This window comes from Capricornis sumatraensis, chromosome 18 (genome assembly GCF_032405125.1).
Source record: "Capricornis sumatraensis isolate serow.1 chromosome 18, serow.2, whole genome shotgun sequence".
Classification (NCBI taxonomy): Eukaryota; Metazoa; Chordata; class Mammalia; order Artiodactyla; family Bovidae; genus Capricornis; species Capricornis sumatraensis.
This window is the reverse complement of record NC_091086.1, coordinates 20,398,793-20,415,348: the sequence shown is the minus strand read 5'-3', so window position 1 is coordinate 20,415,348 and position 16,556 is coordinate 20,398,793. Positions and strand designations below refer to the sequence as shown.

Below are 16,556 nucleotides of genomic sequence, written 5' to 3'. Positions count from 1 at the left end.
AGGAAATACCTGTCTGAAGAAGGGAACAGTAGAGCAGTTTCTCAAATGAAATTAAGAGTGAGCCATGATGTGAGTTGAGTGAGGGGTGCATTTAAAGAATACTAAGAATAAAGATCCCAATACTGGAATGAGCTCAGTGTGACTGAGGAACAGATGAAAGCCCAGAGGACTGGAATGTAGTAAGCAAGGGAGAAAACATATACAATCAGATCAGGAGAGGAAAACTGAGACTAGATCACCTGGGGCCTTGTAGACCATACTAATCCCTTGGGGTTTTACTCTGAGGTAGAAAGAAATCTGTTGAAGTATTTCATTCCAGGAAATAATGAGATACGGTTTACATTTTTGAAAGATCATTCTGGCTGCTTTGTGAAGAATGGACTGTGGGTGCTGAGGGTGAGGATGGGATATTCTCTATTGGAAGCAAAAGTTAAGTAAGAAAGCTGTTGCAGTTAGTTTAGAAGGACATGTTGCTGGATTTTACGTAATACGATAAGAGTGGAGATTGTGAGGAGAGCTTCAATTTGGGATGCATTTTTAAGAAAGCTATTGTCAGAGGGACTTACTGATGAACTAAATGTGGAAATTCAGAGAAAGAACTGAAACAACTACGACTTTTAGGTTTTTAACCTAAGGAAGTACAATATTGGAGTTGCCATTTTCTGAGCTAGGAAAGATGGGAGAGGAGTAAGTTTGGGGATAAACTTAATAGTTTGATTTTATGAATGTCAAGTCATCAGTTGAGTATCTATAATTGCAAGTGAGGTATTGGCTGGAGATAAAATTTGGGAGTCAGCATTGTGCAAAGGGAATTTTATACTGTGGAAGTACATTTAATTACTAGAGAGAAAAGATAGACAAGAAGATCAAACATTGAACTCAGAAAGGGATCCCAGAAAGAAAATAAAGAGCAACAGCCAACAAGAGAATGTTATCTAGAGAGACATATGAAGAAAGTGCTTCAGGAAAGATAAGCTAAGTCAGATGTTGATGAATTAGGTATATGAGGACTGCTAATTGGCCATCGGGTTTATTAATATAGAAGTAATAACTGATGTTGAAGAGTAATAGTTTTAGTGGAATGGTGGTGGTTAAAGTTTGATTTAAGTGTATTATAGTGCGTGGAAAGAAAGAAGGCTGGGGCAATGAACATATCTTAGTAGCCTAGCTAAATTTCATTGTGTACACTGTTGTTAAGCTTGTTTTAGTGGATAAGAAATCTCTTGTATAATGTCACCATAGTAATGGATTGTAGGTCCTGAACAAAAAGAAAAGAATAAGGACTATCTCATCTGTAATTATGATGAATCCATTTTTTCTGTATCTATTCTCAAGTATTTCTTACTAGTAAATGTTTTTAAACAAAATATAAAATTTACTGATCCCTTTAATAAGTTAATGCTTAGTGTTTGAGCAATACTTTATGATTTATCTAAAGCTGTGTTTACCCATGGAAAACACAAGGCTTAGATACACAAGTCTCATATGATAGTCCTAAATTCCATCATCAAATTTGCTTGGGAGACATGTCATATCCCTCTTTTGGATTATGTTAGCAACCCTGATGTGTTCTGATAGTAAAGAAACCCTCTTGTTTCAGAATTCTCTAAACTTCTTAACTAAGAAACCCTTTCCCCCTAACTCTTAATAATATCTTAAAAACCTTAAGTTGATCAGTTCAGTTCAGTCGCTCAGTCGTGTCCGACTCTTTGCGACCCCATGAATTGCAGCACGCCAGGCCTCCCCGTTCATCACCATCTCCCGGAGTTCACTCAGACTCAATGTCCATTGAGTCAGTGATGCCATCCAGCCATCTCATCCTCAGTCGTCCCCTTCTCCTCCTGCCCCCAATCCCTCCCAGCATCAGAGTCTTTTCCAGTGAATCACCTCTTCACATGAGGTGGCCAAAGTACTGGAGTTTCAGCTTTAGCATCATTCCTTCCAAAGAAATCCCAGGGTTGATCTCCTTCAGAATAAACTGGTTGGATCTCCTTGCAGTCCAAGGGACTCTCAAGAGTCTTCTCCAACACCACAGTTCAAACACATCAATTCTTCGGCGGTCAGCCTTCTTCACAGTCCAACTCTCACATCCATACATGACCACTGGAAAAACCATAGCCTTGACTAGATGGACCTTAGTTGGCAAAGTAATGTCTCTGCTTTTGCATATACTATCTAGGTTGATCATAACTTTTCTTCCAAGGAGCAAGCGTCTTTTAATTTCATGGCTGCAGTCACCATCTGCAGTGATTTTGGAGCCCCCAAAATAAAGTCTGACACTGTTTCCACTGTTTCCCCATCTATTTCCCATGAAGTGATGGGACGGATGCCATGATCTTCGTTTTCTGAATGTTGAGCTTTAGGCCAACTTTTTCACTCTCATCTTTCACTTTCATCAAGAGGCTTTTCAGTTCCTCTTCACTTTCTGCCATAAGGATGGTGTCATCTGCATATCTGAGGTTATTGATATTTCTCCCGGCAATCTTGATTCCAGCTTGTGTTTCTTCAGCCCAGCGTTTCTCATGATGTACTCTGCATATAAGTTAAATAAGCAGGGTGACAATATACAGCCTTGATGTACTCCTTTTCCTATTTGGAACCGGTCTGTTTTTCCATGTCCAGTTCTAACTGTTGCTTCCTGACCTGCATACAGATTTCTCAAGAGGCAGGTCAGGTTGTCTGGTATTCCCATCTCTTTCAGAATTTTCCACAGTTTATTGTGATCCACACAGTCAAAGGCTTTGGCATAGTCAATAAAGCAGAAATAGATGTTTTTCTGGAACTCTCTTGCTTTTTCCATGATCCAGCAGATGTTTGCAATTTGATCTCTGGTTCCTCTGCTTTTTCCAAAACCAGCTTGAACATCAGGGAGTTCACAGTTCACGTATTGCTGAAGCCTGGCTTGGAGAATTTTGAGCATTACTCTACTAGCATGTGAGAGGAGTACAATTGTGCAGTAGTTTGAGCATTCTTTGGCATTGCCTTTCTTTGGAATTGGAATGAAAACTGACCTTTTCCAGTCCTATGGCCACTGCTGAGTTTTCCAAATTTGCTGGCATATTAGTGCAGCACTTTCACAGCATCATCTTTCAGGATTTGAAACAGTTCAACTGGAATGCCATCACCTCCACTAGCTTTGTTCATAGTGATGCTTTCTAAGGCCCACTTGACTTCACTTTCCAAGATGTCTCGCTCTAGATTAGTGATCACATCATCATGATTATCTGGGTCATGAAGATCTTTTTTGTACAGTTCTTCCGTGTATTCTTGCCACCTCTTCTTAATATCTTCTGCTTCTGTTAGGTCCATACCATTTCTGTCCTTTATCGAGCCCATCTTTGCATGAAATATTCCCTTGGTATCTTTAATTTTCTTGAAGAGATATCTAGTCTTTCCCGTTCTGTTCTTTTCCTCTATTTCTTTGCATTGATCGCTGAAGAAGGCTTTCTTATCTCTTCTTGCTATTCTCTCGAATTCTGCATTCAGATGCGTATATCTTTCTTTTTCTCCTTTGCTTTTCACCTCACGTTTACGAATCAGTCTGTATATCTATTTGTTCTACGAATTAGAGAAAGAAGTATTAAAATGATGATACTTTTGTTTTCATTAGAACTTGAACACAAGTGATTAGTACATCTATTAAATGTGTCAGTTCATGTATATATACCTGTGTGTGTATATATATATGTATATCTCTCTTACTTGAATATTTACAGTTTAAGTCTGATATGAAGTTTAGCTGCTGGATTCACAAAACGTTTAAACATCTGCTGGGCTCTGACTCAAGTACCTATTACAACAATATGAATGAGACATGGCTCTTGGTCTTGAGGACTCTGAACTGTTAGTATATTAGAACTGCTGTGGATAAATCTGTGCCAGAAAATTATACCAGATGACTTATTAAGGTGAAATTAATAGCCTAGTGTCTGTACAGTGTTCGCTCATTCACCTCTTCTTGCACTTCATTTGTAAATTACTTTTTAAAGTAAAAATTATGATGATATGGGGCTTTGTTTTCCCTAGTGTAGAAAAGTAATAAATAATAAAACATATGTGATGTGGCTATAAAACCTCCCTTATAGTATGAGGTACTCATTTCCATATAAAAGGATGAAATGTAGGGGAGAAAAATATGTGAAAGTAGTTTGATTATAAATTATGAAAATAAATTGCTTCTGGACGTTTCACTGACAATGAAGAAAATAAACCTATAGGCAGTACCTGCAGTAACATAATCTTTCATAAGTCTCTAGAAGGTCCAAGCAGAACAGTTGGTCATTCATCCCTCATTCATTTTGTCATTCTTATTCAGGAACCATTTATTGAACAACTACTCTATGCCAGGCAAACTAAGATGGGCCAAATACAGATATTAAGAAAGTTGTTTTAATACAGTATGGTAAAAAACTTGATAGGCTTCAGGATCAGAAAAGGGGCGCATCACTTGGGGCTATAAAGGCCAGTTTCCCAGAGGAGGAAATGCCTGCTGTGCCTAAAAGAGGAATAAATCTTCTCAAGAGAGTAATAGTATTAAATGACGAAAGAGGAAGAGTGTTCTGCTTAGAAGGGATATCAGCAGCCTAAGCACTTATTAGTAAAGCAGTGTAATCAGTGTCTGTACAAGTGGTTTTATGACTAGAGCATAACGTGTAAGGTGGAAGAGTTGGACATGAGGCCCCAGAGGTAGACACAGACCAGGTCATGGAGGATCTTATATGCCATACAAAGGGACTTGCATTATATATCAAGGATGACAAACAGATTTTTTAAATTTTACATGTCAACTTTGATAAATTATAATTTTTAAAAGGATTCTAAAGCCATAAAGCTCAGAGGAAAATTGTTGTGCTTAGGTTCAGTGTGATTTATCAGCTTTACTAGGACACTTGATAGTGAAAGGGTCCTCTATGATAATTGTCAGAATGAATAGTAAGTGTAAAAATAGGAATGTCCCAGGCAAATTCAATGTTTGATCATTATAGTCATAATCAATTATTCATGTATATAATCGGTTTAAGAGAAGTGATCCTGGGATACATGCCAGCACTACTATAGGAGATAAGGAACCTGTATAACACACAGGCAGGCAAGTGGTATGGTCAGATGGACCTAGTAGAAAGGCTTTGGAGTCTGCATTATGGAAGATGGATTTAGCAGGGCTGATGCCAATGGGAAGGCCTACTGAAGACCATTGCCATACTCAGGTCAACAGAAAATGTTGGCTGAAGTAAAGCGGTGATGACAGAGCCAGTGAAAAGACTGTTATTTAGGACATAGCTTTAAACATCACATCAATAGAATGCATGGAAAATGCATGTATGTGAGAAGAAAAGGAGTAAAGGCAAAGATCAGCCTCAGAGGTGTACCCTGAGTGACTAGGTGGATGTTGATTCCGTAACGGAGAACCACAAGAGAAGGAAATATGTTTATATAAATATATTAAGTTCTAGTTAGGTTTATTGGGTTTGAAGTACCTTTGGTATATTGAGTTGACACTCAGAGAACAATTCGAGTGACCTTGAACCACTACCTGCCACCTTGTTTTAAACTAAGGTTTCTGTGCTCTTGATTTCTCCATTCTTTTCATTTTTAACCTCCAAGGATTTCTTAAAATTGCTCTTGAAGACCTAATTTCTTTTTTCACAGTACTGCTATACATTTATTCCTTTTATTTGTAAGATTCATAGAAGACTTGTAGCATGAGAAGAGATATCAACCCATCATCTTAATCACTTTTTCTTGGGAGTGGTTTCATAGCTTTTTATTATTTTCTCAAAGGGGATTGTTGTCAGATTAATTTTTTAATGTTGCTGCTGCTGCTAAGTCGCTTCAGTCGTGTCCGACTGTGTGTGACCCCATAGACAGAAGTCCACCAGGCTCCTCTGTCCCTGGGATTCTCCAGGCAAGAATACTGGAGTGGGTTGCCATTTCCTTCTCTTTTTAATGTTAGGGATGGGTTAATCCTGTGGAATACTAACATTTAAGTGACAAGTTACTAGGCTTCGAAGGAGTGGCTACAGAGGTAGAAGGAGAACTATATGACAGTGTTTTTTAAGATAAGGATGAAACAGCTGTCCTGAAGAAAGGAGTTGCAACAGGATAAATGCTAATGAGAGGTTAGTTCAAATGAAGTCTGAAAAACATCAGTTATATTTTGGCAAGTCACCTGTCTTGCCAACTTACCTTGGCTATAGCTAATGCAGTTTTAGAACTATATGTCAAATACCAGATTGAAGTAGTTTAAGGAATAAATAAATGACTGAGTGGAAACCTGTGGTTATTGATTAGTCTTTTAAGAAGATTGGATAAGAAAGAAAAGGAATAGAACAGAAAGAAATTGGTAACTAGGGGCAAGGTAAGAGAGCATGTTTATAAGTTGTTGGAAAGAGGCTCTAGGAGATTGGGATTAAGGATATTAGAAAGTGATGGATAACTGGAGTGGAAGCTGATGGAATCAAAAGCTCTGGCAAGTATTCTTACATTCTTGAAGGGATCTTGGGTGTGAAGTTTTTGAGAGAAAGGGCTAAAAATGTACATGGTAAAATTCTTAGAACATAACATTTTCCAAACTCTTAGCAGTTCTTGAATCCTATTTTTATTAAAAATTTCTTTCAAAGATACTGCCTTCTTCAAAATTCAATTTAGGAAGTTTGGAAGAATTTTCAAGCAGCATTGGGAGTCTGTTGAAGTTTTTACCACAACCTTGTTGTTAATACGGATTTGCTCAACCGTGTGATATAGAGAAAGCATGCAGTTGGAATAATTCTGGGTTGTACTTTATCAGCCCAGGTGCAAGACAAGGCCAGTGCAACAAGGAGGTCTTGGTAATTGGCAGGAAATTGGTTATAAAGAGATAAGGTGAGGTATGAAAAGAGAAGCGAAGACAGGAAAGAATGATAGTGATAAAGTTGAAAGCTGAAGAGAGTGACAGTCTTGGTGGGATTGATGAGCAAGTATGTAGAAGCAATGAAGTGAGGAGTCTGCATGAAGTCTATGTTACATGCTGTGCTGGTTGTCTTTTGACTGAGCACTCCTTAGTTTCCTTTTTAGGAATTTTTTTTCTGCCAGTATCTTTTATGTTGAAGCCCCTCCTGGTGCTCTAGGCTCTGCTTTATTTACTTTCTCTATACCAGTTACTGACTCTCTCTTAGTAGTGTTAGTGGCTCTGTCGTGTTTGACTCTGTGATCCCATGGACGGCAGCCCACCAGGCTCCTCTGTCCATGGGATTCTCCAGGCAAGAACACCGGAGTGGGTAGCCATTCCCTTCTCCAAAGGATCTTCCCAGCCCAGGGATCAAACCCAGGTCTCCTGCATTACAGGCAGATTCTTTACCATTTGAGCTACAGATACCAGTTACTGACTATATCATCATTATTCTTAATAATTGTCTTCAGCCCAGTTCTCTTTGCTTAACTTCACACTCACTGTCTGCTTTACACTGTGCCTTAGATGTCTCAAATTCAACCAACCTAAAGCTGAACATTTCATCTTCTGCTTCATATCTTTTTCTTTTCCAGGGTTCCCTAGGTCAGTAAAAAGTACTTACTGGAGACCGAGATCTGCGAATGTAATTCTTAACTACTGATTCTCCCTATACTTCAGTGCAGTGAATCACCAAACTCTTGTCTAGGCTTAACCATTAACTATTAATATATCAGATGTTTCTGTGCTTTGCTTTATCCCTGCTCCTCCTCCTCTTAAATAGAGTCTACCATCATCTTTCAGTTAGACCTACACTGTCCAAAACAGTAGTCATTGTGACTAGTCCAAATTGAGATGTGCTATCAGTGTAAAATACACACCAAATTTTCTACACTTAGTATGAACAAAGAGTGTAAAATCAATCGAGTTTTTATTATTGATTACATATTAAAATGACAGTATTTTGAAGAAGGTTAGATTAAATACATTGTCAAAATTAATTTAATCTCTTTTTAGAAACATGTGGCTACCAGAAAATTGTAAATTATCTATGGTTCTCATTTTTTATCTCATATTATATTTCTGTTGGATAGTGTTGACTTAAGATCATTGAGATAGCTTCCTGAGAGGTCTCTTTCTCCAGTGTAGCCACAACCCCTAATCTTCTATCACCCTAATTCATTCAGAACCACACTATAACTCAACTGATCCTTTACCCTTGTTATTGTCTAGTTTTATCTCCCCCCCTCACATCTTCATTCTCATTTCCCCAAATGAGTTCTGTGCTCTTGGAGCATTCTTCCTCCTTCTTGTTACCTGTTAATGGCTATTCATCCTCATCTAGGAGGGCTTTCTTTCAGGAATGCTTTCCTCATTGCTCAAGATTGTGGTAAGCAAATACCTCCTTCTTTGTGTTTTTCTAGCACCCTGTACCCTCTCTACCTAGTTCTTACATCGTATTGTAATTTATTTTGTTGTCTCTGTCCCTCCTCTTGTGTATGGTAAGCTCTACAGAATCAGTAAAGATGGTTTGCTCACCACTCTATACCTAGTGCCTATCATAATGCTTTGCATATAGGAGGCACTTAGAAAATACTTGTTGAACAAGTAATTTTAGGTTTCAGAGAAGGAACATTTAACAGGCTATATTAGAGAAATTATGACAAAGAAGTAGAATGAGTATCCAAAATGAAATAGATCATTGGAGTTAAGTATTTAGGGAATGGAGAGTTAAGTATTTAGGGAATAAATAGTTCTCAATCTGTTTCTGTCTGCTCTCAATAAAAGATGATTCGTTTTCTTAGAGTGCCTTTATTGAAATATAAATCACGTACTGTACAGCTCACCTAAAGTGCATAATTCTGAGGTTTTAATATATTCATAGAATTGGACAATCGTTGCCACAGTTAATTTTGAACTTTTTTAGGAGTGTGATTAGTTTTTTAGAAGCCTCTCAGATGATTTTTTAACGTAAATTTTACCTTTAAAATTTATTTATTTATTTAGTCACATCACATAACATGTGATGTTCCCCAGCCAAGGATCAAACCCAGAGCCCTGACCACTGGACTGCTGGAAAATTCCCCCTCCCAGTTAATTTTTTTTAACTTTGTCTTTTATGTAACTACCTGTGTAGTTAAATTTAGTTGTGTTCTTTTTTTTTTTTTTGCCATGCCACACAGCTTGCATGATCTCAGTTCTCAACCTGGGATTGAACCATAGCAGTGAAAGCCCAACATCCTAACTACATGGCCACCAGGGAAGTCCTTCCCAGATAATTTTGATATGTCCACCTAAGTAGACTTCTTTGCTTCTTCCAACCCACTCCTCATCTACTGAGAAATCACTGGGCTAACAGTATGGCTGTGTCATTTTTATATCTTTAGAATTACCCATTACTATTGAAGGATTTGGCATAAAAGAGTCCGAAGTAGTTGGATACTACTAGAAGGTCATTGAGAGACATATTAGGAAAGGAGCTTGAGTGAAGCAGGGCTTAATCTTTCTCAAAAGAAGGGGTGTTTATACTTGAAAGAGGAGTAATGATCTTGTACCGTTTGTAAACTATCTCCACTTACTGAACTAGGATTTATGCAGTGTGGGAGAAGAAGCAACTTGTATCTGAAAAGGCTTCAGGGCAGTGCTGTCTTTGGGAAGGGAGTACATCTACCATTGCTATTATCTGAGGAGGCCAAGAAAGTTCTCACTGATGATGTTTGAGACACAGGGCAGTATCTTTACTATGGAACAAGGACAGGGGCACAGAGGAAATGTCTGAATGGGAGTAAGATTATAGGATAACATTAGCTAGCAGCAGTTTCCACAAGAGTAAGTCCAAAGACTTAATGGATGGAGTGGCAGGTTGAGGGGAGAATTGGATTGTTCTGCTTGTCTGGAGTTAGCCAAGGCTTAGATTGGTAGAATGTTAGGTCAATAGGCTGGCAAAAGTATTAGTTATTTTAAGAAGTAAATTGAGAACACTTAATAACTAGTTAGGGAAAAAGTCTTAGGGAGAAATGAGATCTGAGATAATTGGAGTTTCCAGCTCTGCCAGTGAGTAACTTGGTGTTGCATTAATGGAGAAAGGAGACACAGGGGATAATAAAGAAGAGAAAAGGTTACAGCCTACTGTTTATACTCTGTTTTCAGCTAAAATAAACCTGCAAATAACGACTAAACCTCTTAACTTGTTTCTGCAAAAGCATCTTCTCAAAGGGGAATGCTAGTAGGGGCAAAATAACATAAAACGAAGAGGCTTAGTTTTTGGTGTTATTAAAATCACTGTGATAAGTAATTATTGGACTGTGGATATATGTAACGTACTTAATACATGAGAACTTTTAAAATTATTGACAGTGATAATTGCAATACAGTATGAGTTTGCCTTGTATTAAAAGCTAAATTTTATTTTTTAGTTTTGTACAAGGTTTCAAATCAATGTTTAAAGTTTTATTATGTATATTAAAATTTTTTGTAACCTACACATTAATACTTAATAGAAAAAATGGTGAGTACTTACTCAGAAGTATTGCTCAATATGTATTTGCTATAGGATTATTGAAAATTAAATATTTATTTTCTTTCCCTAGTCCAAACCCCTGATACCTCTTCAAAAAGAGACTGATTCAGAGACCCAGAAAACGGTGCTTACTAACTACATGTTCCCTCAGCAGCCAAGAACTGAGGATGGTAGGAATTCAAGAATCTCTTTTCTTTTAAAACAAACTAATAACTGATAAAGTAGAACAGAGATGTGAATTGAATTTTAAGTCTCAAAGAGTTTTACTAGCTTGAAGAAAATTTAGAGAATTGGTTAATGAAGTTCTCTGAAAACAGGAAAATAAGGCAGCATCTCAGAGTTATATATAGTTGAATTTAGAGGTATATCTATACCATATCTCCTTAAATGATTCCTTTGATTTTGTTAGATGCATTTTAGTGTGGGGAGACTTCAACAGAAAAGTATAAGTTTATAATATTCTGAGTCCTCTAGAGTTTCATATGTAAAGTATTTCACTATGGGTATTATGAGAGCGCTATAACTAGTATACTCACAGTACTGAATCAGAAACTACATTTTGTATGGTCAGGCAGCTGAATTTCTTTTTAACTGAAAGAGAAGCATTTTCCTTTATCACAGTGTCTGAGAAGTAAATGAGTCAGAAAACATAATGTGCTAAAGGTGGAATTTTTCATACTTTGAGAGTAGACACTTCACATTTAATTCATTCTATTTTTATTACCACACATGTGCCAGGCATTGTGTTAGATCTAAGTATTTAAGATCTTTCCCCACCCCTGGCTGCTTCTTGAGGCACGTGGGGTGTTTGTTCCCCAACCAGGTATTGAACCCATGTCCCGTGCATTGCAAGCAGAGTGTCTTTTAACGACTGGATTGCCAGGGAAGTCCCAGATCTAAGTATTTAAATCTTAAATACTTACTTTCAAGAAGCTTATGATGTGAAAGGGGGATAATGATGGATAAATTTGAAAAAGAAGGTGTGGTATCTTGAGCTTAGTTAGAGGAATCAGTCTTAAACAGGAAAAAGGGAAGGAATGGATCCATATAACAATAAATTTATAACTAACAGGATATTGGGGAGCAGTATCAGTCTGAGGGTTTTTATTATATTTACTTTCTCAGTGATGTCAAAGAGAAAATTACCTGTAAAGGTTGAGGGGAGGGCATTTGAGGTAAGTGGTGGTGATTTTGTGTCGGAGAACAGGCTGTCTTGGAATGAATTCCTGAGCAGTGTTGAAGATGGAACAAAGAGTAAGGAATACCATAAATTTGTAGCAGTTCTAAACCACAAGGTTATATCATTTTTCTCTGGTTGAATTCCAGGGCACAGAAGGTAGGTGATTGAAATACCATGTTACAGGATTTACTGGGTAGGTATGACTTAAGGGAAGGGGGGAAAAAGATGAGAGTGGTAGAAATAATATGTCATGAAATCTAAGGTGAATAGAGAAGGGAGTAAAAGAATGCTTTTACAGGAAGAAAGGGAAATGAGGTTAAGGAACACAACACTTACCAGCAACAATAAGTGAATGATTTAGAAGGACAAGTAGAGTGGTCAGGTATTACACAAGCTAAGGTCTTGAGTACCACCATGATTTTGAATCACATGGGTGCGATGCAGATGGACATTGAAATTGAGGACATCAAGAAATTACGAAATTGTATTGTATTGTTGGAGTCATCATGCATTTGTCATCATTCAGGATTTTGGCAGGTCTTAGGTAGATAGGGCTTCCCTGATAGCTCAGTTGGTAAAGAATCTGCCTGCAATGCAGGAGACCCCGGATCGATTCCTGGGTCAGGAAAATCGCTGGAGAAGGGATAGGCTACCCGTATTCTTGGGCTTCCCTGGTGCCTTATTTGGTAAAGAATCTGCCTGCAGTGTGGGAAACCCGGGTTCAATCCCTGGGTTGGGAAGATCCCCTGGAGGAAGGGACAGGCTACCCACTCCAGTATTCTGGCCTAGAGAATTCCATGGACTGTGTATAGTCCATGGGATCGCAAAGAGTTGGACACAACTGAGCGACTTTCACTTATGACACATACATAGAGAGAAACATGCTATGCAAACACTAGAATCCCGAATGAATATGCTAGTGTGATCAGATCTAGTGGCCTCTAAAATGCAGAAAAAGTAATGTTACTACCTGATGCCCTGAATCTCAAAAGATGTGAGATTTATACTAAAGGGTAGAAAGTATAGGTGACCAGAAGTTGACAGGAGTGAGAGGAATGGTAAAAGTTACTTTCCTTGGGGTTCTGAAAAAATTCTGATGTAAAATTGCTTTGATATAATCTAAAACTCTTAGAGATATTTGGGCTAGGCTGATGATTGGGAGTCTTAACCCTCATCCCCACCTCTAGTACATAATGAACAGTATTGGAATTAGGAAGACTAGTTCTGAGTGCCAAACTTTGAATGAAATATTTATATAATTACCATGTTACTTCTTGTAGGGAATTGCACAAAGTCACACATCTGTAGTGTTTTATTGGATTCTCTTCAAGAATCCTTCTGGTAACAAAACAATCCTAAGATGGGAGGGGAAATCCTCTTTCTCAATCCTGGAAGTAGACTTTGTTGGAAACTGCTTGGGTCTGCTTGCCTTTCCCAGTATACCACAAAAAGTATGTCAGGAAGGCTTCCCAGGAATTTGAACCTCGTTGCACAAACAAACAAACACTGTAATTCATTTAATATTAAGCAACAACACAAAGCAAGTAAAAAATTTTGAACTGAGTAATTAAAACAAAGAAAAAGGTAAATAAAGCTTTATTCCTGTTGTTAGTATTTAGTTTCATGGTATTCTTCCTGTGGATATCAGCTTAAAGAAGCGTAAGAAGCCCCAAAGAAGGACTAAAAATAAATGATAATTATGCCGGTTTTGTGGAAATAATCAAACTGTATTTGGGTTTTCCGTTTTTCTATTAGCTAAAAAGGTGCTTTTAAATCTCTTTTGTTTTCTTTTAACGGTCAGAAAATAAGTTGTGATTTTTTTTTTTATTGCACAAAATTCTATAAGGTGATATATATTAGTCAAATGGATTAATTTTTTAAGCCTTAGCTTTTGTTTTGGTTGCCTAATAGGAAGCAAAAAACTTTGACAGGTGTTAAGTCTTTAATATTGTATCAGATAGCAGGATATGTAAGTGTTGAGTGTGTTAAATTTTAAATTTTCCTTAGTTTTGATATAAAGAATATCTTGCAGTCACTTTGTTTACATAGTCAAACTATGTATAATGTTTAATGCAAGTAGGGGCCATCAGGGTAGTCATTTTTTACCAAAATATTTCCTTTTTTCTGTGTTAACACCCCTCCTCTAATACATAATAAACAATATTGGAATTAAGATTTCTGAATGCCAAAACTTGGATGAAATGATTTGTGTATTGCCGTGTTATTTTTTTGTAGGAAACTACACACAATTACATATCTATAGTGTGTTAATTATATTGTATTCTCTTCAGGAATCTTTTTCATAAAAAAAAAAAAACAAGACAAATCAGCTTTAAGAAAGAGAAGATGTGTGAATTGCTGTTGTGAAGAAATGTTAGAAATGCAGCCTAGTTGTTAGTGTAGCATTTGTAGCTGCTAACATTGACCGGTCTTGATTTATTGTGATGAACATCTCATAAAATTATGAGCAAGTAAGAGTTTTTCATAATTATAGTAAAATACAGTGGGGTTTTGTTTGTTTCTGTTTTCCTCTAGTTATGTTTATATCAGATAATGAAAGTTTTAATCCTTCATTGTGGGAGGAACAGAGAAAACAGCGAGCTCAAGTGGCATTTGAATGTGATGAAGACAAAGATGAAAGGGAGGCACCTCCCAGAGTGAGTCTATTCTTTTTTCCTTCAAATTTTAAACAAGTCTCCTGATATTTATTGGGTGCATGTATGCTAAATCATTTTAGTCGTGTCTGACTCTTTCCGACCCCATGGACCATAAGCCCGCCAGGCTCCTCTGTCCATGGGATCCTCCCGGCAAGAATCCTGGAGTGGGTTGCCAGGGGATCCCACCTCCAGGGGATCCCACCTCCAGGGGATCCCTTCTCCAGGGGACCCCACCTCCAGGGGATCCCTTCTCCAGGGGACCCTTCCTCCAGGGGATCCTCTCAACCCTATGTCTCCTACTGTCTCCTTCATTGGCAGGCGGGTTCTTTACCACTAGCACCACCTGGGAAGCCTGCGTTTATTAGGTGCTATATAGCTCATCTGTGCTATTTTCAGGGATACAAAGAAGTATTTGTTACATTTCTTACCCTCAAGGTGCTTGAAATTTTATTGATCCAGTACATTTATGATGTGAAAGTATTTGAGAATAATATAAAATTGTGTGAATAAAAACCAAATTTCATAGTGTACATAAATATAAGAGCAAAACAGATTATTGTTTCCCCCTTTTCTTTCTTTAATGATTTATTTATATATTAAAGGGATGAACAACTCTTTGAGGTGAACATTTTGTTTCTTTATGAGACTGTTGTAATAGAAGTAGCAAATACACATTTCCAAGTTAGTTATGGATGTGATTATTTTTCCCTTGTATAATAAAGCTGGCTGAATTCTAGAAAATGATGATTAGGCTGATCTTAGAGGTGTTTGGTTTCTGGCATGTAAGTCATCATAATATTGGAATTTTATGTCTGTTTGCATAATTATCTAGCTGGAAAACATGTATCTGTTTCAAAGCTAAGTGACAGTGTTGGCAATATCCATACCATATATCTCCAAATGGAATATATTTAAGTCTACTAAAAAAAGCTTTAAAAACAGTGAAATCTGTTAACTGTGAAGTTGATTTTTTTTTTTTACTGTCAATAAAACCATACATTTATTGATCTAAAATGCTTTCAAAAGCCTATCATCTGTCTTCACAGTTACCTTATGAGCTAGGTATATAGTATAATTAAGATGGACTATAGATTAAATTTTGAGATTGATGTTGGAAATATTTATCTGTAGATAACTAATAAGAACCTTCTGTATAGCAGAGGGACCTCTACTCAATACTCTGTAATGGCCTATATGGGAAATCTAAAAAAGAGTACATCTATGTATAGGTGTAGCTGATTCAGTTAGCTCTACAACAGAAAATAACACAGCATTGTAAATCAACTATACTCCAATAAAAATTTTTTTAAAAAGAAATACCTGGACTTTGAATTGTGAGATAATTTAAAATTATCTCTTATTTTATTTCTCTAGGAGGGAAATTTGAAGAGATATCCAACACCATACCCGGATGAGCTTAAGAATATGGTCAAAACTGTTCAAACCATTGTACATAGATTAAAAGATGAAGAGACTAATGAAGACTCTGGAAAAGATTTGAAACCACATGAAGATCAGCAAGTTGCAAATAATGATGTGGGTGTGAAGGTTAGAAAGCTCAATTTAAAAACATTGACTAAAGTCTATTTCCAGTTCTTTAAAATTTTTAAATGATAATTGATATAATGATCCTTTTTGTATACACCAAAATACACTCCCAGACTTGGGGAGTATTCTCAGATTGTTGTTGTTGTTTGGTCATCTCCGACTGTTTGCAACCCCATGGATGTCAGCACGCCAGGCTTCCATGTCCTTCACTATCTCCCAGAGTTTGCTCAGACTCATGTCCATTGAGTCAGTGACGCCGTCTAACCATCTCGTCCTCTGCTGCCCCTATCTCCTCCTACCTTCAATCTTTCCCGGCATCAGGATCTTTTCCAGTGAGTCGGATCTTCATATCAGTGACCAGAGTTCTCAGATACCTGAACTAAAAGCTGTCATAGTGAGCAAACTGAAATGCTATTATACCACTTCAGTTGTGGTTACAGACTGTCCAGGTGGGCAGGAGAGTGTCAGCATAGCTTTTGAACTAACATTGCCTGAACAAAGAATAAGAAAACTAATGTCAGAAAGTTCATGGTTATAGAAATACTTTTTCCTCTGGTAATGTTGATCTATTCTACCCAGTTTTCATTTTAAATGTAATTACTATGACAGATCATTGACGTTTCCCTAGGATATTTCCGAAACCTACACAAATCCCTAAATTGTGTGTTCCTTTAATGAACTTTCCCCTCTGCATCTGTATCACAGAAACAGAAGTTTTATTCTGTC

General features: G+C 37.3%; 1 protein-coding gene across 1 annotated transcript in view; it reads left to right on the top strand.

Annotated features, from left to right (window-relative positions):
- ERBIN (erbb2 interacting protein) overlaps positions 1 to 16,556 on the top strand; it is a 126,460-nt gene that overhangs the window by 82,304 nt on the left and 27,600 nt on the right. The window contains exons 15-17 of the mRNA XM_068990560.1: positions 10,516 to 10,615; positions 14,161 to 14,282; positions 15,657 to 15,830. Coding sequence (XP_068846661.1) covers positions 10,516 to 10,615; positions 14,161 to 14,282; positions 15,657 to 15,830 — 396 coding nt within the window. The remainder of the gene's footprint in view (positions 1 to 10,515; positions 10,616 to 14,160; positions 14,283 to 15,656; positions 15,831 to 16,556) is intronic.